The sequence below is a fragment of the Sceloporus occidentalis genome, unplaced genomic scaffold (assembly GCF_023333645.1).
Source record: "Sceloporus occidentalis isolate IW3139 unplaced genomic scaffold, rSceOcc1.0.p SCAF_5, whole genome shotgun sequence".
Taxonomy (NCBI): domain Eukaryota; kingdom Metazoa; phylum Chordata; class Lepidosauria; order Squamata; family Phrynosomatidae; genus Sceloporus; species Sceloporus occidentalis.
In genome coordinates, this window is record NW_028316985.1 from 144,637,883 (window position 1) to 144,661,865 (window position 23,983).

Below are 23,983 nucleotides of genomic sequence, written 5' to 3' on the forward strand. Positions count from 1 at the left end.
CTAACTGGAATGGAACCACTTTTTTACCTGAAGCAACTGTGGCTGTAACTCACTAATTTTTAGTGACTGATTGATTGAAAGTGGAAGAGGCATGCATGCTCATTATTCATTATTGTGTATGTATGCTGACTCAGTCTGAATAATGGGACTAAGAGGATGAAGAGTCACACAGATGCCTGCCTTGTACTGTAGCCAGGAAGGATTGCTTTGTAATGCCGTTTGCATTTATTCTCAGAATTTCTAAGGTGCAATATCTGAATTGGCCCCTTGGTGGACCCAGTAGACACTTGCCTGAATTTTCTCAGTGCCCAATAGCTTTATTAGAAAGGAATAACTTAGGGGTAAAACAGGCCACCCCTTTGGAGCATCATCCCACCACCCTTTCAGTGCTGGATCAGGGCCGCAGAACCGCATGCTACAGCTCTGATCTGCCATTTTTTTGCCCCAAAAGAAACAACAAAATGCCCTTCCTTTTGGAGCTGGAAAAGGGGTGCCTTTGTCATGGCAGCAGCACTTTCTGATGCTCCTTTTGGCGTGCATCATCTGGACGCAGCCTCCAAGGAGCACTGTGATGCCACCTGCCATGCAGTCGGTTGGTCGGCATGACGGTGGCTTGGGGGTGGATTTGGGGTGTGTGTTGTGCAGCCGCTACACCCCAATTCTGCCCCAAGGCCGGTGTTAAACGCTGGTTTATTCAGCCCCTAAGTGAGTTAGCTTTCTGGACTTCAGTAACAGTAAAAATAAGGAACTATTAGACAATGGAGTGATGTGTAAAGTAGCTATTTCCTTTTAAAAAATAACATTCCAAGCTCTGGGCCATCTAGCCTAGTATTTAGAAGTCGTTGAGTGCCCAGCCAACATTTGCAGTCTGTCTTGCTGCATAGGGTGATTGTAAAATTAAAAGGCCCTAGGGTCCCATGTAAGTCACCTTGAAGTGGGATAGAAATGTAATAAATAATATCTTCTTTTACTTGTGGTAGCTCTCTAAGGTCTGTCTTTCATATGAGCTTTTTCCTGATCTTTTTAACTGCCATTCCACAGATTTAAAGAAGGCCCTTCTCTCTGCAGAGAATGTCTTCCATGATTATACTACTGAGCTACAGCACTTCACTATGAAATTTTCATTTGATAAGCATAGCATCAGGTTAATTATATAGGGCTAGAACAGATGGCCCTGAAGGGTGGTTTGATGCAGCCGCTTTGAATGGGAGAGCAGGGCTGTGGCAACTGCACACCGCAGCCCTGATCTGGCTATCCTGTCTTTTTGAGCCGGCAAAATGCTGCTCCTTTTTGAGCTGGCAAAAGGGTTCCGTTTCCACTGCAGCCATAGCTTTTCTGTGCTCTTGTGGTATGCAGCATATGAACGCTGTGCTGCTGGAGTGCTGCAAAGCCAATGCATGTGTTTTTGGTTGAGTGGCTTCATGATGGCTTCCTGCTGGCTTGGAAAAGCCACCAGGAAGTCACCCTTTCAGGGTCATCTGTACCGGCCCATTAAGGTTTGTCTTATGCATCCTTACCTAAGAAATAATACCACAGAACTCAAAGGGATTTACTTCTGCATCGACAATCTAGGATTGTTCTGAAAGTCCATTCCATTGCTTTTATTCCACATTATTTGGGACCTAGCTGCACTGAATACTATGGGACTTACTTTGGAGTAACAGTATGTCTGATCAGTTAGGTGTGGCTAATTTTGCTGGATTGGATTGTTCACACAGTCTCCTATATTATACCTCTTACCTGCCCCAACCTGGCACCCTTATGATATTGTCAGATTCCAACTCCCATCATTGCCATTCAGCATGGCTAAGGATGATGGGATATGTAGTTCAGAACATCTAAAGGTGTCTTCTTGCAGGAGACTACTGAACATAAGTCTGAACAGATAGAAACCACTGGAAGTTGTTCTTAGCAATTTTCATTTTGATGGCAACCTAAAGCCTGATCTAATATGGTCTGCTGTACTGATTATACATGTATAGCTGTCTTTACCTATTCTCATTAAATTTATCTGGTTTTGGCAATTTTAATCTTTTGGGACAATTGCAAATAATCACAATGATATTTTAGAACAGGGTTGCAGACATGTCACCCTGCAGATTTTGTTGAATGGCAATGTCTAGCCAATATAGCATGTGGTGTAGGATGATGGGAGTTGGAGAGCCATATATTCCCGATCTGTCTTACAGTATGGGCAGCAGATTGAGTTTGGGCACAGCCTAAGGAATTACCAGGTGTTAGGATGACTTCACAATGTGGAATGGAGTTTATATACTTTTAATAGCTTTGTATGATACAGAATCTCTGCACATTCAAATTTATTCATCTTCTGGTGCATGCTGCCATGAATGGTGTCATGTCTTGAAATGTGAGTTATACAACTATTCAAGATTTCTCTTCTTTGCAGTATTTTGACATCTGTCCAAGTGGTGTTTTGAAAAATGTGTGAAAAATCAGCAATGTTGAACCATCAGGGATGGGTGCACGCAACAGATTCAGACTGGGGTGGCCATGTGCAAATGCAGACAGTGATGTACACTTTTATTTTTCTATAGAAGGAATTTCAGCAGACTTGCAGGAAACAGCTGATGAAATCCCTGTCCTCCTTTGTATCTAGTCTAGACTGAAGGTAAAGCCACATATTGGATGAATTTTTAACAGCAGTTATGAGTTAGTCCAGATTAAAAACAGCACTGTGAGGAGGGAAAGTAACTCTTTACCCCCACACCATATCAAGATGAACACTGCTCTCATGGAACAATCAACAATAGCATGGGGGGAGTCATCAAGACCATGGTTGGGAGAAGAGACAGAGAGAGAATGTCGAAGGCTTTCGTGGTTGGCATCCATATTTTTTTGTGGACTTTTTGGGCTATGTGGCCATGTTCTAGAAGAGTTTATTCCTGATGTTTCACCAACATCGGTGGCTGGCATCTTCAGAGAATGTTGGTATAGAACAGTGATGGTGAACCTTTTAGAGGCCAAGTGCCCAAATTGCAACCCAAAACCCACTTATTTATTGCAAAGTGCCATGTCCCTCTGACTTCTAATAACAAACTCTGGAAAACTCTGTGCTGGGGCGATGTGCCCACAGAGAGGGCTCTGAGTGCCACCTCTGGCATGAATGCCATAGGTTTGCCATCACTTATATATGTGTGTGTGTGATCATGGGTAGGCAGGAATGATTTCTATGTTAATCTGTGTATTGTTCTGTTGTAGATGCCAGGGCTTCAGGGTGGGTGTCCAGAATTCAATTCCCAGCTTGGTCATGAAACCCATGCTTTTAGCTTCAGGGGAAGGCAATAGGAAACTTCCTCTTAACAAATCTTTCCAAGAAAACCCCATGATAGGTTTGCCATAGGTCATCATAAATGATTAGGGTTGGCCTAAGTAAGAAACAACTTGAAGTTGGGTGAGAGGGGATATAGCAGACTTATTAAGAAAGATTAAAAAGTAGATTTTTTTTATTGTCAATATATATGCAAATAGACAATGCATGAAGACTTGTAGGAGAAATACAAATAATAATATGTTAAGTTACATCAATTAACAATAGGTAGATTTTATTGTGCAGCATCAAAAAGCAAGGCTTCAGATATGGCACTTTCTTCTTTTTTGTGGAATCAAATTCCTTCCATCTTCTAGCTTATAATGTTAGGATGCCTGTATATAGCAGCAGTGCAATGACATGTGATGTATAGAATAAGGATTTCTGTAAACATGTTTGATTTAAAAACAATTCTAGAATAGTACATTGTTTTTAAAAGTTTAAATTTTAAATAATAAAAATATCCTTTACTTCTTGTAAATATAATCGTTTAAATTATCAGGTTCAGGGGGATTTTGCTGAGTAAGGTTGGCTGAGTTAGTACCAGAATGAATCTGTTTTGTCACCACTTGTTATTCTGTTGAGGAATGCTTATTTTCTTTGCTTGTTTAGATCTCCACTGAAATTATTCAACTATATATGTCACATATATATGCATATACAGATAAGGGGATATACTTTGTCTCTATTGTATTTTGAAGTTTCAATAGTAAATTTAAAAATTTACAATTAAGCTTGGGAGGCTAAAGAGCTGAACCTTAGAAAACTTGAAGCTGTATGGTATGTTTGCTTTTCACATGCCATGGGAACTGTAGTCATTTTTCCAATGATGAAGAAATGAACAGACTTGCATTTTCTAATCCATGACAAGTTTTTTAGTTCATAACTGCACTCTGTTAATGCTATAGCAGCTCCAGAGAAACCTTTTGCTCTCTATTTAGGGTTGCATTCTTCTGAGGTGGATGGGGATATCCCCCCTTTTTTGCCCCATTACCCCTCGATTTCTACTTTCTTATCCATAAAGGTGCCAGAGGAAAGACAGGTTGCTCTTGCCTCAAGGCTGAATGGATGGCCAAAGACAATTAGGCTGAGAGTTACATGAGACCCTAGAGATGCTGTTTTGATGATTTGGTACTATAAATACCATTTGCGAGTGAGACAGACTAGGCTTCTGGTTTATGATTGCTTATGGTATTAGAAGGCATTGAGGGTCTCAAGGGGATGGAATTGCTCCCAGAACATGATCCAACATTGGAACAACTCACTGAGAGTTACTGTGTGATGAACAAACCCACTGTTACTTTCTTCATTCCTATCAACTGTAGCAGAAGCAGGTAAACCCTGGCACTCTTGGGGCCTGCATACTTAATAACAACAGATATTGTAGTTGATGAGGCTTTGAGCAAGACCTACCAAAGCCATTTTGCAGCCTGAAGCAAAAGACACAAAAGTGCCCCCTTCTGTTCCATGTACCAAAGCTGGCTGGACTGGTAGCTGAAACTTATGTCAACAATAGCAGTAGCTTAGAGTCCTATTCCACACTTGCAGGAGGCCAGTTAGGAGGTGTTTAATAGATATTATGGCACACAGTACTGTGTTCTCCAAGAGAGAGAAATAACTTACCTCTGAGGTTTAGGAAGACCAGACTGGGATTTTTCAGTGTTGCTAGATCAAATTTGCTGCCTCATCAGTTTAATGCTAGGGCTTGAGCAGTCATAAATGAAATCAATGGAAGTAGAGATGCTGATGTTGTACTGCTTCAGTCCTTAATTCTGGAAGCCATTACAACCTAGATCTCTCTGCTTCCAAGCATTTCTCTTACCTTTGACTACTCCAGTTGATCGATGCACATTTGATAGCACACACAAACAGACAGAAGTATTAGATGATCAGAAAGACTGGTAAATGGCCTGTATGATTATTTAATAATGGCAAATTTATCATAAGAGGGGAAAATAATTGTGTTATTCTTATTTGCATTGTTAAAACATGATGTATAAATTATTGCAATTCATCCAAGTTATAAAGTAAATAGAAACACATTCCTTGCAGCATTCACGCAGAGGGGACATATCTGAGAGCAGGGAAACCTGAAAAATGTCTTCTGTTCCCATTCCAAAATATATTGCTGTGGAAATAATGGTATGATTTCATAATAACCTCATTAAATCTGGACAAAGGAAAAACAAGCACAATTGGGGGGAGGTTGGGTGGTTTTGGTGTTGTTTTTTTTTGGGGGGGGGGGATCATATACATTAATTGCCCTGCCAACTTCACTTTTTGACTGGAAGCAAATGGCTTATCATAAACTACATTTTTAGGGTCTAACTGTGCCTTGAGCTGAATTAGCAATGAAATTGTTACATAAATAATTTTAAAAATGTATTACTTAATGTGTAGTATATTTCACAAACAGTGGAATTTATATCTATTTATATCTACTCAGAGGTAAGTCAAACTAAATTCAACATAGGATTTCAATGTAAACGTTAAACAAAACAGTCTCAAAAGGCAGGTCATAAAGAGGGAGAAGGATTAACATTATTCACCAACCTTTACAAGAATTGGTGTGCTCTGCATAAATTTGCTGAGCTGAGATTTTCAGTGACTTTATTGAGAACAATTAATTTCCATTGAAGAGTTCTCACATTAAATTATGCACTCTTGAGAGCCTAGTGGAGAGGACTGTTTCCAATGCATGGAATATATCTTCAGTAATTCAAATATGCACATACATTTTATATTAAAATTAAGTATTTTAATTCCTTAGGTTGGGCTGTACTTCTTGCTACTCCAATTAAGTATCACGAAATGGCCATTATGCCATTTTCACAGGGAATTACACTAGCACTGCAACTAGATATCATTAAAGGCATCATTTTTTTGTTTTTCTTTATGCATGATCACTAACAAAATGATCTGGTGATTGCAATTATGTGTATTCCTCTGCTTATGCTGAATCAACATATGTTACTTGATATATGTCCTTAATTTAAAGCTTTAAACTTCTGAGACAATGGTATGTCGGGTTCTTATTACTGCAATAAGCCCCGAATTGTTTAAAATGACTGAAAAGCTTAGGCACTGAAACTATTTGCTTGAATTATATAACTTTTTGTTAATATGGAGATAAATGCCCTCTCTAGCTGCTCCATTCCTCAGGCTTGCAAGGGTATACCAGCTATTTAAAACTCTACATGTGAACTGCTTGTAAATGTTGTGGGAATTTTATTCTTATTCTGCCAAAGCTATGAACAGTATAAAATGCTGTAAAATGGCACTATTTGATAGATTTAGACAGCTGTCTTATTCTCTAGAGGTTCACATTTTGTTAATGTTATCCCCACATTGAATAAGAGAAGATTAGATGGTAAGGTCAATGTACAAAAATGGTTGCCAGGACATTTTTTTTAATGGTAAAACTTTTTGTGATGTGATTCAGTAACAAGACTATAGGGAGAAAGCAATGGAGACAAAAGGCTGCTATTAACCTACAGATGCAGACTATTGCAAGGTTCATTGCAAGATTTGTCACACTGCTTAGCCAATGAGGTGCTGGTATGACGGGAAGAGACCACCCTTTTCTGGGGTAAGAGGGTACTTTGGTCTCCATGCTCATTTAATCCTGAACTCTTTCTGAATAGAGTGTCAGTTGGATGTACATTGTGCAAAATTATGCATGCACTTTTTAATGCAGACCATTGTTCACTAAGCACTCGACCAAGATTTCTCAACCAAATGCCATTTGTCAGGAGGTCACTTGAAACCCAAGAGTAATGATAGGTGGATGCCAAGTGTAGACCATGTTTCCTTTTGCTGTCTCTATAACAGATTAATCTGGACAAGAACAGGTTATCTATTGCATTTTTCTTACAACCCACAGCTGTACTAAAATTTATGAAATTGCTTGATCTTACTTAGTAACTGAAGAATTCACTTTATAGGCATTCCCTTTGCAGAAGTCTGGGAATGTTTGGTTAAAGTGTCAAGCTGCATTGCTTAAAACATTGCACACTATTGGCATAGGAACAGGTGTTTGATGAACTGTGGGACGAAGGGCACACTTGCTCTTCCCTTCTCTCTGTGTGGGAAGACTTTTCTGTAAAAACAATAGCACAAAGAGAAATTGATATATATCGCAAGCATGAATGCACAGACCAGGTCACAAGTATTGCAGAAATAAACATTTTAAATTCTGAGGATGCAGCTATAGTTCAAATATGAATTAATACTTTAACAATAATTCTGAATACAGCATGTACATCAAATTTATTGATACATTCACACAAAAGGAAAACAGTATTCTGTTAACTCTCCAAGAATCATTTACATTTTAAACCATATTTGGCAATATTAATAATTTTTATGATTTGTACAAGTATCCTTTTACATAGGCGAGGCTTTAACTAAAGTACGTTCCCATCCAGTGATGTTCCATTCAGTGTGAATTCTGTAATAGATTGCAATAGCATATAACCAATCCAGTCCTGATATAGTGGAAAGAATTCTTATCAACATTTACAGTGACTGGTTGGCTGGTTCTGCTTCTCCGTCAATTATAAGCAAGGGTTGACATAAGGATACATTTCTACATTAGGTCCACAACACATTAAAGTGTGTGTTTGCTCTTTCATTCCCCATCATTGCAATTAAGTTGGGGGAAAATGTAACTTTAGAATTTTACAGGACATGGCAAAGCTGTTCATCTAGGTGATGTCTATATTATAAAAAATAAAATAATATAAATATGTAACACAAACCCAGTGCCCATTGTTAAATAATATACTCACTAAAAAGCAGACCTTCCAGAATAAGATATAATTTAATTATTAAGAACTTGAAACAGTGTAGAAATTAAGCTACAACAGCCAGATTTTTGCATCTATGCCAGGTAAAGTAGTTAAGTGCATAACATTCTGTTACACTGATAGAGGTGTAGATTACAATCTTACAATGAATTGCTGTCTTAATAAGAATGCATTTAGGAGTTCTGAAATATTGTATCCCAATGGGATGATGGACTCACATGGCCATATTTTCCATATCATAACTACCACTTTCATACGACACTTACAGTGGGTGAAGGCCCTTACTAGAATAGCCCTTTTATAAGATAGAAAATGTTTTTTAATGTGAGGAAGGAAATGGTAATATGTTTATTGTACATGAACTGGATGGCAAGTAGTTATATGAACCTACTTGCCATTTGCAGCTCCTCAATAGTGCTTAAAACTAATTTTAATGATGTCCAGCAGTTTCAAAACTCCTTTCACGATTGCTATAGTTAAAATTATAGACATAAAATTGGCAGGATACTGAAGGATTCATAATGACATCACTGAAAACTTCTTTGTGTCTAGCAGTGGACTTTCTGTGTAAACTATTTCACATGAAGAAATATAATTTTACTGTTCCACTAGTTATGCAACCAGATGTTTGTGCGTGAATTGTACATTTTTGCTTCTCTAAAAATGTAAAAGACAGATATACAAGTCCAATGGAATCACTGGAGTTGCAAAGCAGGATAACAGTCTTTAAAAAAAGAAGAAAAGATTCAAAAATAAATGCCCATTGAAAATGTAGTATCCAAACAGTCCCAGAAACTATACAATATAGCTGGTTAGGTCCAGCAAATAGGACGTCATGTCTATGATCTGATCAAGAATACCTGCCCTTGTCACTCTTCGGATGTTTCTATCCACTTGTTCACACTGAGCACCAAGATATCCTTTTTTACACAAACACTTGTTTGGTCGTATGCAGACACCTCCATGTCGACAAGCTGGATCGCATTTTGCTGTTTAAAAAAATCAGATTAAAATGGTTTCTTGGGGATTAGAAAATAAGTCACTTGTAGAAAGTTGATGTCACTTTTCTATCATCATGGTAGTCCTAATTTTTTTTTAAAGCAACCACTTGCTTTTTTTATATAATATAAAGTAACACTTGAGAACTTTTGGGATCGTGTGTGTGTGTGTGTGTGTGTGCTCGCTTTCAAGTTGCCTGTTGACTTATGGCAACCCCATGAATTTCACAGGGTTTCTTATGTAAGGAATATTCAGAGGTAGTTTTGCCTGTTTCTTTCTCTGAAATATAGTCTACAGAACCTGGTATTCATTGGCAGTTTCCCATCCAAGTACTAAGCAGGGCTGACCCTGCTTAGTTTGCAAGATCAGACAGAATCTAGTGCCTTTAGAGATGTACTACTTGCTAAAAAATAGATAAAATATAATACATATGTTGTATTTGTAAATGTATCGTTGTATATAGTTTTCTCTCTTGTACTCTACTTAACAGATTTCATCCTGCATATGCATTACAATTTTTGTAGAAAATGATTTCTTGCGCTTTCTAATCACTACAATCAGTTCTATCTTAAAAGATATTTAAAAAATATAGTAAGGAAATGTATAAAGAAATTTGCATGGCATTTTGTTCAAAGAGGGGTCATGACTCATTGGGAAGGAGCACTGTGGACATCCACAGAGATTCTAGCAAAGCTGTTCTAATTCTGTAGGATTCTTATCATTAACTTGAAACTTGAAACTGTAGGATTCTAAACTGAATTGCTTCTGGCTTGTGTGGATGTATCTTCCTTGAACACTCAGTTACTTCAGGCTGTCTAGGCATTCATGTTGTAGGAGGGAGATGTTTTCCAAGGTTGCCTCGGGTTTCTTTTCCCCACTGCACCCATTCCCTCTTCATATCACTTGCATCCCTTTCCCATCTTGTCTCACCTCCATCTTCTGGCACCCAGTATTAGAATTAGCAACCTTTGCTTATCTGAACTCACTAACTGTTAGTTTGCAAGTTCTTCCAAAAACAGCATATATATTTATAGTGATTTCCTGCTTCTTTGGTTTTCCACACCCTCTCACTTCATGCATCATTCAAACCAGCAGCCATTTTACTTTCTTTTTTCTCTCTTCTCCCTCAGAGCACATGTTTTGCAGAGCCTTTCTCCATGATACTGGAGATTATCGCACTGTGTTCTGAGAACGTTCCTATCATCACGTGATGAGAACGTTCCTGGAACAGATATTACTGCATTAGTAAACTAGAACGTGATCAGAACGTGATCAGAACTGCATTTTACCGCACAGCGATTCCTGAAACTGTTCCGAGAACATATTCCACCAAGGCTTCCTCCGTCTCCTGATTGGCTGAAAGAATGACAGGCAGGGAGGCAGTGAAGCAGGCAGGCGAGCGACTGCAGTGAGGGAAGGGGTGTGTGTGAGAGAGAGAGGGGGGAAAGGAGGAGGGAGGGAAGGGAGGGAAGAAGGAGGGATCGGGAGGAAGGCAGGGAGAAAGAGAAATGGGGAGAGATGAGCCTTGCAAGTTACATCCCAAACCTCCTTTGCAAGGCTGGGAAGAAGGAGGAGCTCCATGCAGGTCTCTTCAAGCCGAAGAAAAGCAAGTTGCCAGGGAGGGGACTGGGCCAAGGGCAGAGCCCCGGCAGCCATAGCAGCTCTTTAAACCGGTTAGAAAAGAAGAGTCCTCTGCTGTCATCCCAATTCCCCATTTTGGCTGCTTGTCAGCCTTTTGCATCCTGTGTGTGTGCGCATGTAATGTGTGCCTTCATAGAATCATAGAATCATAGAGTTGGAAGAGACCACAAGGGCCATCCAGTCCAACCCCATTCTGCCATGCAGGAAATCACAATCAAAGCATCTGTCCGGGAATGCTGCCAGCAGGCACTTGACAGTAGCCGATAACAGAACCTTAGCACAGTGGAAGTGAAAGTAAAGCAGACCTTGCAAGGAATCAGTCTGAGAGCAGTCCGAGAAAACAAGCCGAGTTCAGAATTCCAGAAGTCCAAACGTTCCGAGAGTCAAGCCGAAGTCAGGATACCGAGAAACAACGTTGGTCAAACAGTCCAAGGTCAAACAGCCAAGAGATAACGAAGTCCGGTCCAAGGTCAAGGTAACAAAGAATCCAGATACTAGGAGCTAGTGCTAGCAGCAATCACGCCGAGAGATCATGCAATAAACTCTAGCAACCAGCATTAGTCTCTCTCCCACTTAAGTAAGGGAAACTCTCCCTCGTGCCACCTGAGGCTGGTTGGCTAATTGCCTCTCGGCAATTCTCTGTGATCTGCGCCTGCAAGCACTCTCGGCTCTTCTCTCTTTGAAAGAAGGCACCTGCATGCAAGCTTCGTCCCCAGAGTCCCCACTAGGCAGTGGTACCATAGAAGGCCTCTCTTCAGCACTAGGACCTGGTTGAATCTCCTCCTCTGGGGCTGGAGGATCACAGCTGGGACCTGGCAGGGCAGGAACAGCACCTGGCGTTGCCTCAATCAGCCCTTGCTCTGGAGGAGGCTCATCCTCCTCCTCATCCTCCGAGAGCTGATCTTGGCTGGCCATGACAGCATCCCCAACAGATGGCCATCCAGCCTCTGCTTAAAGACCTCCAAGGAAGGAGACTCCACTACACTCTGAGGAAAGAGTGTGTTCCACTGTCAAACAGCCCTTACTCTCAGGAAGTTCCTCCTAATATTGAAGTGGGATCTCTTTTCCTGGAGCTTGCATCCATTGTTCCGGGTCCTAGTCTCTGGAGCAGCAGAAAACAAGCTTGCTCCCTCATCAATGTGACATCCCTTCAAATATTTAAACAGGGCTATCATATCACCTCTTAATCTTCTCTTCTCCAGGCTAAACATCCCCAGCTCCTTAAGTCGTTCCTTGTAGGGCATGGTTTCCAGACCTTTCACCATTTTAGTCGCCCTCCTTTGGACATGCTCCTTTTTGAATTGTGGTGCCCAGAACTGGACACAATATTCCAGGTGGGGCCTGTGAGCTTCCCTCCCCGCTTTAATTCTTGTCTGGCTCTTTGCTATGGAATTCTGGGAGTTGTTTGCTTGCTTTTGTGTGTTGCTCCAAACAGAGGAGCTTTTGTGGGTTCCTTCCTGGAGGGAAGGAGGAGAAGGTCCTGGGCATCCCTGCCATCCTTGCCTCCTGCAGGCTGCCAGCACAGGAGCCCCGCTGGACATGACACTAGAGGCCCCCGCAGAAGCAGCCAGACCCTCTCCCTCTTGCTCTCTGCTCTGGCCCCCCTGTTTCCCTCTCTCTTTCTCTCTCTTTCCCTTCTTTCCTCTTCTCTCACTTGTCCCAACTTTCCTCCCTTCCCTCCCTCCTTCTTTCCCCCCTCACACACACACACCTTCCCTCACTGCAGTCGCTCGCCTGCCTGCCTCCCTCCCTGCCTGTCATTCTTTCAGCCAATCAGGAGACGGAGGAATGAGAGAACGGATTTGAGAACAGATAAGAATATCGCACACACTTCTGTTGGAACGTTCTCATCACATTTCAGCTCTCTGGGAACACATTCATATCTGTACCCTCCTGGAACACATTTGGAACACATTTAAGCGTTCTGAGAACCCGATTGGAACACATATGTGCGGTATACTCAAATGCGTTCCGTTCTCATCACGTGATGAGAACGGTCTCAGAATGCAGTGCGATAATCTCCACTATGTCATGTGCATTCTTTTTTTCTCAAAAAGCTGCATGTGTTTGACTAAGCACACGTATTTGTAAGTAAAGTTACTTTAGTATATTTAACAAAGAAGCTTAAGCTTTTTTTCTTTCTCTGCTAGACCATGTGTGTGTGTGTGGACAGGGGTGTGTGAGACTGGTTGTTGTTCAGCATCTACTTGACAACTGAATATTTTGCTTGAGATATCCACAACATCTCTCACATTTCTGAACAACCAGCAGCTTTATTTTTGTGGCTGAACATCTTTTGCATTTAACAAGAAATTAACTGATAATTAATGATATTTAAAAGCAAAACAGGAGACAGAGCTTTTGCTCCTTTTCAAAGTGATAATCACCCTATCCTATATTCTCTGGATACAAGCAATATGCAGAATTCTACATTAATCATCAAATAGACCAATGGTGGGCAAAAGAAAAGTAAATTTTGAATTCATAAACCGAGACTGAAGTTCCTAGTTTCTCCATCTACATTTTTTTTCACTTTTTATGTATTAACTATTTATTTTCTAATATATGTAAAATATATTCTCAGAATGTGTTACAGACTGGCTGTTTTTACTGTGAAATGAATACTAACCAGTTCTGCAGAACTCGCCTTCCCAGCCTTGATTACAGCAGCATTTTCCAGTGGGAGTGCAGTGCCCATTTCGACAATGCCTTGAGCATTCAGATGTCAATATCTGTGTGGGAAGAGCTGTTCTTTTGCATTCTTCTGGAACTAAGGGCCTATAGAAAATTATACAGACAACACACATATTTAAAAGTCAGAGTCAAAGACAAATTGTTTATACATTGGCTGAATAAATTTTTCCTCCTCAAAAAAAAAGGTGAAAGTTTTTTTTAAAAAAATCAAATGTGGAAATTGTATTGTACACAAATGTCAGATTTTTGATGAGGAGGAAATCCATCGTTTTAGAACAGAGTGCTATTCAGCATATTCAACTGCCATAGTCAGCAGCAATATTTTCAAGGAAGCCCCAAGGAAACAATTTCATCAGCCATCACTGTCGCACAGTTTAATATTTAGAGAACTCTTGTGCCATCTTGTTGAACATTTCCTTTTAGTAATAGGAATGTCTCTTTTAAAAAATGGTTCAAACATAGAAAAGAATGAAGTTGTCATCCTTTCTTTAAGTGCCAGCTCCCAAATTCCAGTGGTGTTACTGACATATTACATATTTTAAAAAAGTTTTTAGTTGGTCTCTATGCCATCTAGCCATCTCTCTCACAAAGCCAATTGATCAGGGTCATTATAAACATATCTTTTGAATTTCTGTTGGTAGTGGTACCCTTCAATAATATTCCTGTTCATATGGAAGCAATTATATTTGAAATTGCAATTCTGTGATACACCACAAAGAACACATATTCACAAACATTATTACAATAAAATAAATGGACTATCTTGTCTTACCACAGGGCCACACTACTTGATAACATTCATTCCTGCATGCAACAGTGAATAACTGTGCTGTTTTCCTTCTAACTGTGAGAACATACTTGGAAACTACAGAGTTTTCAAGGACAGTTCATGGCTTGGAATGTATTTTTTTTTCCACCAAGAAGATGGAATTTTCTGCACAGCAATGTCATTTTCTGTACAGAAAACTCTTGAACTGTGTCAGTTCTTGTCACAGGGAAATTCTCCTTATTGGGGTTTCCTGGCAGTCAAGAAAACCCCCTTTGGCGGACCAGATGTTCTTAAATATTCTTTCCATCCCTATTTTCTACACATAATTTCAGGATCTCAATATTTTGAACCTTTCTCTTATTATATTAGCATATGGGTTCTAGCTATGCCTTTTTAGACAATTTGAGCCAAGTTATTCTTGTGGCATGACACCTGAAGTCATAGGCTGCATCTACACTGTAGAAATAATGCAGTTTGATACCATGTTAACTGCTGTAGTTCCATCCTTTAGGATCCTGGGATTTGTAGTTTTACAAGGTCTTTAGCCTTTTCTGCCAAAGGGTGCTGGTGCCTCACAAGACTACAAATCCCGGGATTCTGTAGGATGGAGCCATGGCAGTTAAAGTGGTATCAAACTGCAATATGTCCACAGTGTAGATGCGCCCATAGACAAACCAGGCAAGGAAACTATAATGGAATCCAGAGGGATACATGCCTTGCTAAATAATTTTTCAGTTACCAAGCTGGAAACATAGTTCAGTTCAGTTCATCTTTATTACAGTCATAGACCAGCACAGGTAAAAAAGGGATACAGAATAAAAGAAGGTAATGGTAAAAACAGGTAAAAACAAGGTAAAAACACAGGTTAAAACCACTATTTAAAATATCCTTTTAAAATCCAGTGTGGCAGAACAAGATTAATACTAGCCGACTGCGGAGGTCATTGCCTGTCAGATTTTAACTACAGTTGCACAGAATCTGGCAAATCTACTGTATATATTCGACTATATGTTGACCTCATGTATAAGTTGAGGGCAGGTTTGGGGGCGAAAATTATGGATTTTGTCATGACCTGTGGATATGTTGAGAGTAAACAGTGTGTGTATGTGTGTGTACAGCAAGAGAGACTCTAACTGAGGCAGTTTGCTTCAGCATTTGTTTCAACTTTGGTATCCAGATAGCTGTGGCCAGCATGGGCAAGAGAGGGACTCTGTTTATCTAACCGCAATTAATCACTCAGGACTCTTTCTGCTTGACTCAAGAGAAAAAGAAACTCTCTTGCCACAACAGAGAAAAATCTGAAAGAGCAACTATCATATTACTATACTGACCCACACATAAATCAGCCTGGGATTGTGGGGTTAATTTTTTGTCATAAAATTTTATATTTATAGATGAGTGTATATGGTATATATCTGGATTTGTGTTTGAAAGCAGCAAAGAAGTGTAAAATTGAATGGTGTGACCTTGATGTTTATACACTAGAGGTGAGATAAGGCTGAGGCAGATGTCGCTGTAGTACAAGCACTGGAGTAGTACGTGCTCTGTTGTCTCAAATTGGCTAGGGTCACAGGGACATACTCTGTCTGAGAAGGGGATCTTCTTATATTGGTCTTCAAGAACAGCTGAAGGGAGGGCATGGCATTGTGCTAAAGTAAAGGCTCTTTGGTGTTTAGTACTTCAGGTTTTGCTAAATAAGCCATAAGTGATGCCAAATATTTATTGGAGTCACTAACATTAAAAGTTGGGCACAAGCTAGGTCTAGCTGTTGCTCTATATCTATCACCCATTGTTTGATGGTTGCTTTAGCTTTTTATATCCCATGCTGACCAAAAGATCTGGAGAGAAACCCAGTGATTCATTGCTTCAACTGTCTTCTCAGATTGACATGACAGCCAGGAGTGCCTGTTATCAGCTTTGGCTGATACGCCAGTTGCGTCCCTACCTGGAGCAGCAGGACCTAGAAACGGTTGTACACTCTCTAGTAACCTCTCGACTTGACTTCTGCAATGCGATCTACATGGGGCAACCCATGTGCCACGTCCGGAAGCTTCAATTGATACAAAACATGGCAGCCAGATTGGTCCACGGAAAATCCAAGTTCGACCGAATTACACCTATTTTAAAGTCACTACATTGGCTGCCTATTAGCTTCTGGGCACAGTACAAGGTGTTGGTTATCACCTATAAAGCCCTGCATGGCTGGGGCCCAGTCTACTTGAAGGAACACCTCCTCCCATATAACTCCATTCCTCTGGGAAATTTTTTTTACAACCAAGAAAGACCAGACTGGCAGTGACCTCCCGGAGATCCTTCTCTGCTGCCACGCCAAAAACTTGGAATGACCTGCCGAAAGAGATTCGCCAATTATCCTCACTGGAGGCTTTCAAAAAGGTGACAAAGACCCTTCTCTTCCGTCAGGCCTTCCCAGATGGATCATGTCCAGAACCAATTGAATCTACCCTCCTCACCACTTTCTCACTCGCGGATTGTGCAATACTTTTGATGCATTGTTACATATATTTTAACTGAGGCCCGTTACAGATGGGCATGAAAGTACGCGCGGAGTGCGTACTAGGGTTAGAAAGGGGCGGTGCTTCCACACACCCCTAACCCTAGTGCACGCTCCGTGCGCACAAAATGGCAGCGGCCGTTCCGCACGGCCACCACCATGAGGACGTCACGACTGCGCTGCCTCTATACGGGGCGGTGCGGATGTGACGTCCTCGCGCCGCACCAGGGCGCATAATGCGCCCTTTCCACGGAGCAGGAAGGAGCTCCGTTTCGGAGCTCCTTCCTGGTTTGGTCCGCTGGATGCAGCCTTCAGACGGTTGTGCCCAGCGGACCAAAGGAGAAAGGGGCCAAGTGGCCCCTTTCTCCCCCTCCGCTGCGGGGTTTCCTTGGGGCTTGAAGCCCCAGGGACACCCCTTTTCAGGCTGCGGAGAAGGGGCCTTTTGCCGCTTTCCAGCAGCCCGAAAACCAGCGGGCTCTGAAAAGCTGCCGCTCTGAACGCTGAGGCCCCGATACACCGGGGAAAGGGGCGGGTACAGCCCGCCCCAAAGAGGCGGTCTGTAACCCGCCTAAGTTTTATTGTTTAATTTTAAACTGGGAGGGAGGGGTTAGGCTAGGGTTTTGTGGGTTTATTGTTTTATCCTTGTGTATCGTATAATCACCAAAACGGAAGAGGCGGGGTATAAATAAATATTTCATTCATTCATTCAAGAACTTTTTGTTATCACCATCTGTTTCCACATAGACTGGAATTCATCAGGCAGGGTAAGTGGAGCAATCGGGTGGGAAAGGATAGTCTGAGCCAGTAGCTGAGTATAGTCACCCATGCTCTAGCCTCCATTTTCATATAGTCTGACTGGAAACATAATTTCTACATTTAGGGCCTAAATCAGCCAATAGCCATGTTGGCTGAGAGTGATAGGAAATGAAATTCTGTACACTTGGAGGACACCAGATTCAGGAAGATTTATCTAAAAAGATGCACTAGGGCAATACTATCCCCTGTGACATCAGTTACTGTCAACAGTATGCACTACTCTGTTTGAACACAGATACCGGCATGTCATTTCACAGTGACAAAAGGTTGGATGGAGTGGAGTGTGGATGCTGAACACTTTCCTGTGTTTGTACTTTTCTCCCCCAAAACTCATTGTTTTCAGATCAATTAAGCTTTAGGCCCAGGAAAAGTCACTTTTAAGAAGAATGATAACGTGACATGCTGAAGCCTTCCAGAACTGAATAATTGGTAGGATAATTCCCTGGGACCCAGAGCTGCATCCTACTCCTGCTTCCAGGTCCCATGTTAGGAGAAAGGCAGAAAATACATAAAATAAAATACTAAATAAATAAAACAATACATGATTTAAGCATGCCGTTCGTTATATTTCTTCTTAAGAGTAATTTCCCAAAGTCTAACACAAACTCAAAGACACAAATGTGAAGGCTCAGTTTGAAAACAATAACAGCAGCAGAAATTGTACAATCATGTGAGCAACAAGATCAACCTATAAAATCATCCTTATTCAGCTGATCTGAGGTGGTAGAGAGGATTGAACAGAGAGGAGAATACAATTTTTCTGCCTTCAAAATATCATAACACAAAGATTTTCTATTCCCCCCCTCCTTTGACCAAGTTGCCAACCAAATATATAATTTATCATGATAAGTGACTACTTTTCTTGGGATAAATACAGCAACCTTCAGGTATGATTTTTCAATACATTTGCTTTAGTCCTGGGAGGCCTGCCAAGTGCTCATTACTTGATTTACAACAGGGGAGTGATGCGGGGAGGAAGAAAAAGAATCTCCTTTGCTTTCAGATTTTTAAACTCAGCAGCATATCAAATTTATTCTTATATGGTATACTTGCTCATGACCTCTAGTCTTTAAGAAATTCTGTCATATTTGAAAACTAGTCCCCAGCGGAGCCTGTATCAGTGTTAATAGCTGTGAGGTCAATGCAACTGCTAAACAGTTTGTATTACTGTCAGGGTGGTCATGAAAACAACACCTGCTGTATGCGGCCTTGGCAGCTGGGTCAACAGGCACTGTGGGAATTTATCAATTTAGGGGGCCACTTGCATAGCACTTTGACGGATGAATCAGGAAAGAACTGGCTTACAAGGCTAAAGCTGCTCAATTATGTATTACATTCTTTATAGCAGCAGAGAAGGCAACACTCTTTGCATGTGCCAGAAAACAGGCAAAACATAATTGGAATAGGTATTCCACCCCCCCCCCCCCCCCCCGCTTATAAAGTGAAGTATTCAGAGAAGTCCTTAATAGCCAATGATGGGAGGAGGGGGATAGAAATACATTGTGTGTGGACTGAGATATGTGAGTCTTTAAAAAAAAAAGAATTAAATGACATTCTCCACAATTGTTCTTATAAAGTTAAACTATTTGGCTTTATAGATTCATAGACTTTTTAAAGTGGGAAACCTCACTGCATACGGATAAGCAAATGAACTAATCAGATACTGTTTTTAAAAGCTGAGCTATATTTGTTGAAACATTCATTCTGTCTTGGAGGATTAGGTACAATTTTAATTCAACTGAGTTCATGTGGTTCTGGCTCTTTGCTGACAGTTTTTTCTTATATAATTGCATAGTACTATTTAAAGGCAATCAAACACGTGAAGTAATTTTGGAAAAATCTATGTGTTCCATAAAGCATGTCTCAAGGAATAATAGAACAGGAAAGAGGCCTAACCTCATCATAAGGAACTACTGCTTCAAGGAGGTTCTCCCTTGCACCAAGCCATGATAACAGTATTTTAACACCAAATCTCTATCATCCCTCAGCCTCCAACTTTGTTGAACTGTGAATCTCATCAATGATGGTGGTATGATCATTGCCTGTGTTAGTTGGGAATGATGGAAATGATAGTCAACATATCTGGAAGGCCCCTGGTTTGGGGAAGAGGCAATTTTAAAGCATCATGCACATGAAAAAGGACTGAAATAGACACTTTGCACTATGATGCCTTTACAGTGCTGTAAGCACCATATAATTACCCCTGCAACAACAACAAAAAATCAGAAAAACAAGCTGAATTACATTATGGTTACTCATCTGAATGGGACAGAAAAAATACAAGTACCCTATAATTCTTATCTTAAAACAATTCTTTAATCAAATTTGGCAAAAGGATCTTTATTTGCCCACAGTTAGCTATTGTTGTTGTGTGCCTTTAAGTTGTTTCTGACTTATGGAGACCCTATTATGGGGTTTCTTGGCAGGATTTACTAAAAGGGGAGGGGTGCCTTTGCATTCCTCTGAGGCCGAGAAAGTGTAGCTAGCTCAAGTTCACACAATGGGTTTCCATAACTGAGTGGGAATTTGAGCACTAGTCTCCGGAGTCATAGTCCAACACTCAACCTATTACATTATGCTGGCTGTCCTAGGTCAGCTATAGGGAAGGTTAGGTGCAGGAAATATATTTATAAAACACACAGTGCTAATCACTCATAATTTCTAATCACTAATAATTTCTTCGCATCTCAGTTTGCTAATATTTTTTCCTGGAAATCTTTACATTTTTTTCACTATAGTACATGCTTCTGTCTTTGTTTATGTGGATGCTTAGGACCTTGAAACACTATGACCTTGAAATATCTTGGACTATTTCATTATTTCATATGTGAAATAGTAAAAGTTTGTCACTCTCTGCAAGGAGATTGCAAGATGATATGGACACAAAACACGTGCAGCAGGTAAACATGTGAATATTGATTTAGAAAGAGTGTAAAACAGGATTCTTGATAGTGAAAGATGGGGAGAAAGAACACAGATGTAAGAATAAATTAAACTGACAAAATAAAGCAGTAAGGCTATAGTTTTGTAACCATTTTTTATGGTTGTAATGGTTTTCTACGGCTGTAAACCGCTTTGATCTGTGGAAAAGCGGTATACAAATATATTATTATTATTATTATTATTATTATTATTATTATTATTATTATTTCATGACACTTCTGTTTAAATCTCTGAATACCCTTCCATAGTCCTGAATGGGGCTAACATGATTTCCTGGACAAAATTTGTCCTTTTAAAGTTATATTCCTTATATGCACTTTCCTAGGACTGTGCTGAACTCCATGGGGCTTACGTCTCATTAAATGTGTGAAGCACTGTAAGACAAGAGGAACCACATTTTTATGGCAGCTGAATTTAGACATGTATTTTGAAATGGGGAATGCTCCAGCTGAGGTGACTGATTTCTGAGCTGACATTACTTTATGTATGTAAGATATTTATGTATTGCTTTTTAGGTAAGCCTCAAAAAATGGCTCACATTAAAAAAAATGAACAAACAAACAACAAAACCTAACCATAGAAATGAAATGGTAAAGACAAGGAATATCTCAGTTGATGCCTCTGCGTAGTACTGTTTGTCATGTCCAAAAAGAACGATAAAAGAAAATGAGTGATTGGAATCCCATGAGTGGAAGTCTTCACAAAAGAATTTTCTCCTTTTCCCCATTCACTACATTTCCCTACCCTCACCTCTGTATGCTGAAAATCTTGTTGAAGGGGTCCCTGGATCCACTTACTACAAATATTAAAAAAGTGAATATGAGCATATGAATATGAATAATGTAATGAAAATGCTGTAAACTACTGAGCAATGGCAGACTTTTTTTTTAAATCCACAACCCAAGTAACTTTGATGCTTTATAGCTGGTCACATATTTGTTCCATTTCTTCTTCATCCCACATGCTTTTGAACATGTATGACTGGAGTTAAAAAAGCACGGAGAAAGCCTTCCTACACTGGCTTCCCTTAGAAGATGTTCTTATGGACACTATTATACAGATAATATGGCATGTGTGATGTCGGGGACAGAGCTATTTGGTGTAGCTCCTCTCCCCTCTTATACATTGACTGAATGTCTGGGTATTACATTGCTTCTGAAAAGGCACAGAGGCAGTAGGCCTTTGAACACCTTTGGCTGGAGAGCAACAGTGTAGGATGGCTTTTCTTTCATGCTGTGGTTGTAGTTTTCATGGAAGTATCCAGTTAGCCACTCTAGAAACAGGACACGGAACTTGATAAATCCTTCATCTGACCTAGAACTGTTCTTTCAAGGTTTTGTCACCATCAGATCTCATTAGCCCTTCAGATTGCTGACAAGAAGGATTACTAGGTTGTTTAGACAGATATATCATTTAAAAGGAAAGGAAAGGAAATGTTCTGTATCAAACTATTTAATGTGACAGACTGGCATTTTTATCCCTCTGTGGTCCAGGGTACGGTACCATATTTGTATCATATTATCATAGTCTTCTAGAAAGCTGTCCACACACCACTTTGAGTAGTACTGTTCTATATCACAAGCTACAAGTCTTGACTAATTGCTTCTGTCAATAGGGAAAATGGAAGACATGGAGTAAAATGCTGCCAAAATATTTTATCTATTTTCATTACTGACCTTGTATATAACAGTTTCAGGGCAACCTTTTATTTATGTTCATCACTGACAATTCTAACCAACTTGATATGTCTGGTAATTCTCATGCAACAGCCCCTAGAATCATGCTGGGCCACTGACATCCTCATAACATGGCTAATATTGCATTGTGGCTGGAAATGTACCTACTGAAATTTGTATGATTTTTTTAAAAAAACTTGTATTTAACTCTCTAGTAAAGGTTATCAAGGTCACAAATATCCTGCTGAAGGTGGTATGTGTATATGTGCATACATTCCTCCTCCTCTGTTAGCACACCCAGCACATCCCACATTATTTTGGGGTGCAAATATTTTGTTATATTTTGTTAAAACACCAGTTACATGGATGTCAACAGCATGATCTTGGAAAGTGGTCATGAGTGATCAGATAAGATCTGAGGGCATGTGGACTCCCCAGGAGTCTTCCATCCCCAAGAAACACAAGCAGGCCCACTGTCTTCCATTCACAAGATGTGACATGGGATCCCACTGCACACAAGTAATGGAAGATCATGTGCACATTGGAATATTGATGCCACTGGTACATTTGCAAATGTATAATGGTTTGCATGCCATGCTGGAACTGTTATATGATGTAGCACAGACAGCCATGTAGTACATGCCTAAATACCCTAAAGACACCAGATCCTGTCTGATCGTAGAAGCTAGGTATGACCAGCCATGGTTAGTACTTGGATGGGAGATCACCAATGAATACCAGGTGCTGCAGGGTATATTTCAAAAGCAGAAACTGGCAAAAACACCTCTTAAGTATTTCTTGCCTACGAAAACACTATGAAATTCATGGGCCACCATAAATTGACAGGCAACTTGAAGGCACGTGCGTGTGTGTGCGCGCACTCACACACTCTGCACAGATCACTTTTCAATGCAAACTAGTTCAACTGAATCACTTGAAATATGTATTAAGTCTATAATGTTTAATTTTGCACAAATATAAAACATTGAGACCTTCTAAAACCCTGTACCAGAGTCTGATAACTATTCAATTTTATCAGTTTGATTTCAAATTTAATCCAGAGTAGATGCTGTCATTAGCACTGTGTATTTTCTCCTCTTGTTTTATTTCAGCCAGATATATTATCCTCTGCCATACAATAAATAGCTAACCAGGAACTCTGCATTGGGAGGTCTGGCCTTTCAGGTATGTCATTTTGAGACCACCCTAATCGCCGAGGCAACAAGAGCACAAAGCCAAGGTCAAACAAAGCAACCCTCTTGTAATTAGATACTAATAGTGGATTAAAGGTGTAAAATTCGCCTAAATCCACACACCAATAGACTAAACAATTCAAATGAAGTCAGCAATATTTGTTTTGTAAAAATACTTTCCACTAGAAATCATAAATAAAACAAATATAATACTCATGATTGACTGCAGCAACATCTGCTTTCTAGTTAATAAAACTGCACTTCAGTGGCAGATCCATGACTAAGCATTACAACTTTCCTATAACAAATAACTTTATTGTTAACTCATTTTGAATTCTGAAGTACATAGACTCTCCTCTGTTAAAAATACGTCCTCTAATATCAGCTTCCATGTACTGTTGTCAGTTGCTGTACATCTCAACAGTTAAATATTCAGACTATATCATCTACTCTACCTGCTGATTCTCTAAAGTACCCTTTCCCTTCCCAGTAAAAAGGCCATTTGATTATTGTGCTCTTTGTAATTCATTTTTTAAAACCAGTTTTTATTAGGAATCAACAACAGCATACAAAGACTCTATTTATGCAATACAAAGTATGCAAG

General features: G+C 40.1%; 1 protein-coding gene across 1 annotated transcript in view; it reads right to left on the reverse strand.

The window, feature by feature from the left end:
* Window positions 1-7,504: 7,504 nt before the first annotated feature.
* Window positions 7,505-23,983, reverse strand: part of HHIP (hedgehog interacting protein) — a 107,561-nt gene continuing 91,082 nt past the window's right edge. Inside the window, exons 12-13 of the mRNA XM_089525738.1 lie at window positions 13,406-13,554; window positions 7,505-9,125 (exon numbers count right to left, since the gene is read on the reverse strand). Of these exons, the coding sequence (XP_089381864.1) occupies window positions 8,932-9,125; window positions 13,406-13,554 (343 nt within the window). The 3' untranslated portion in view covers window positions 7,505-8,931. The remainder of the gene's footprint in view (window positions 9,126-13,405; window positions 13,555-23,983) is intronic.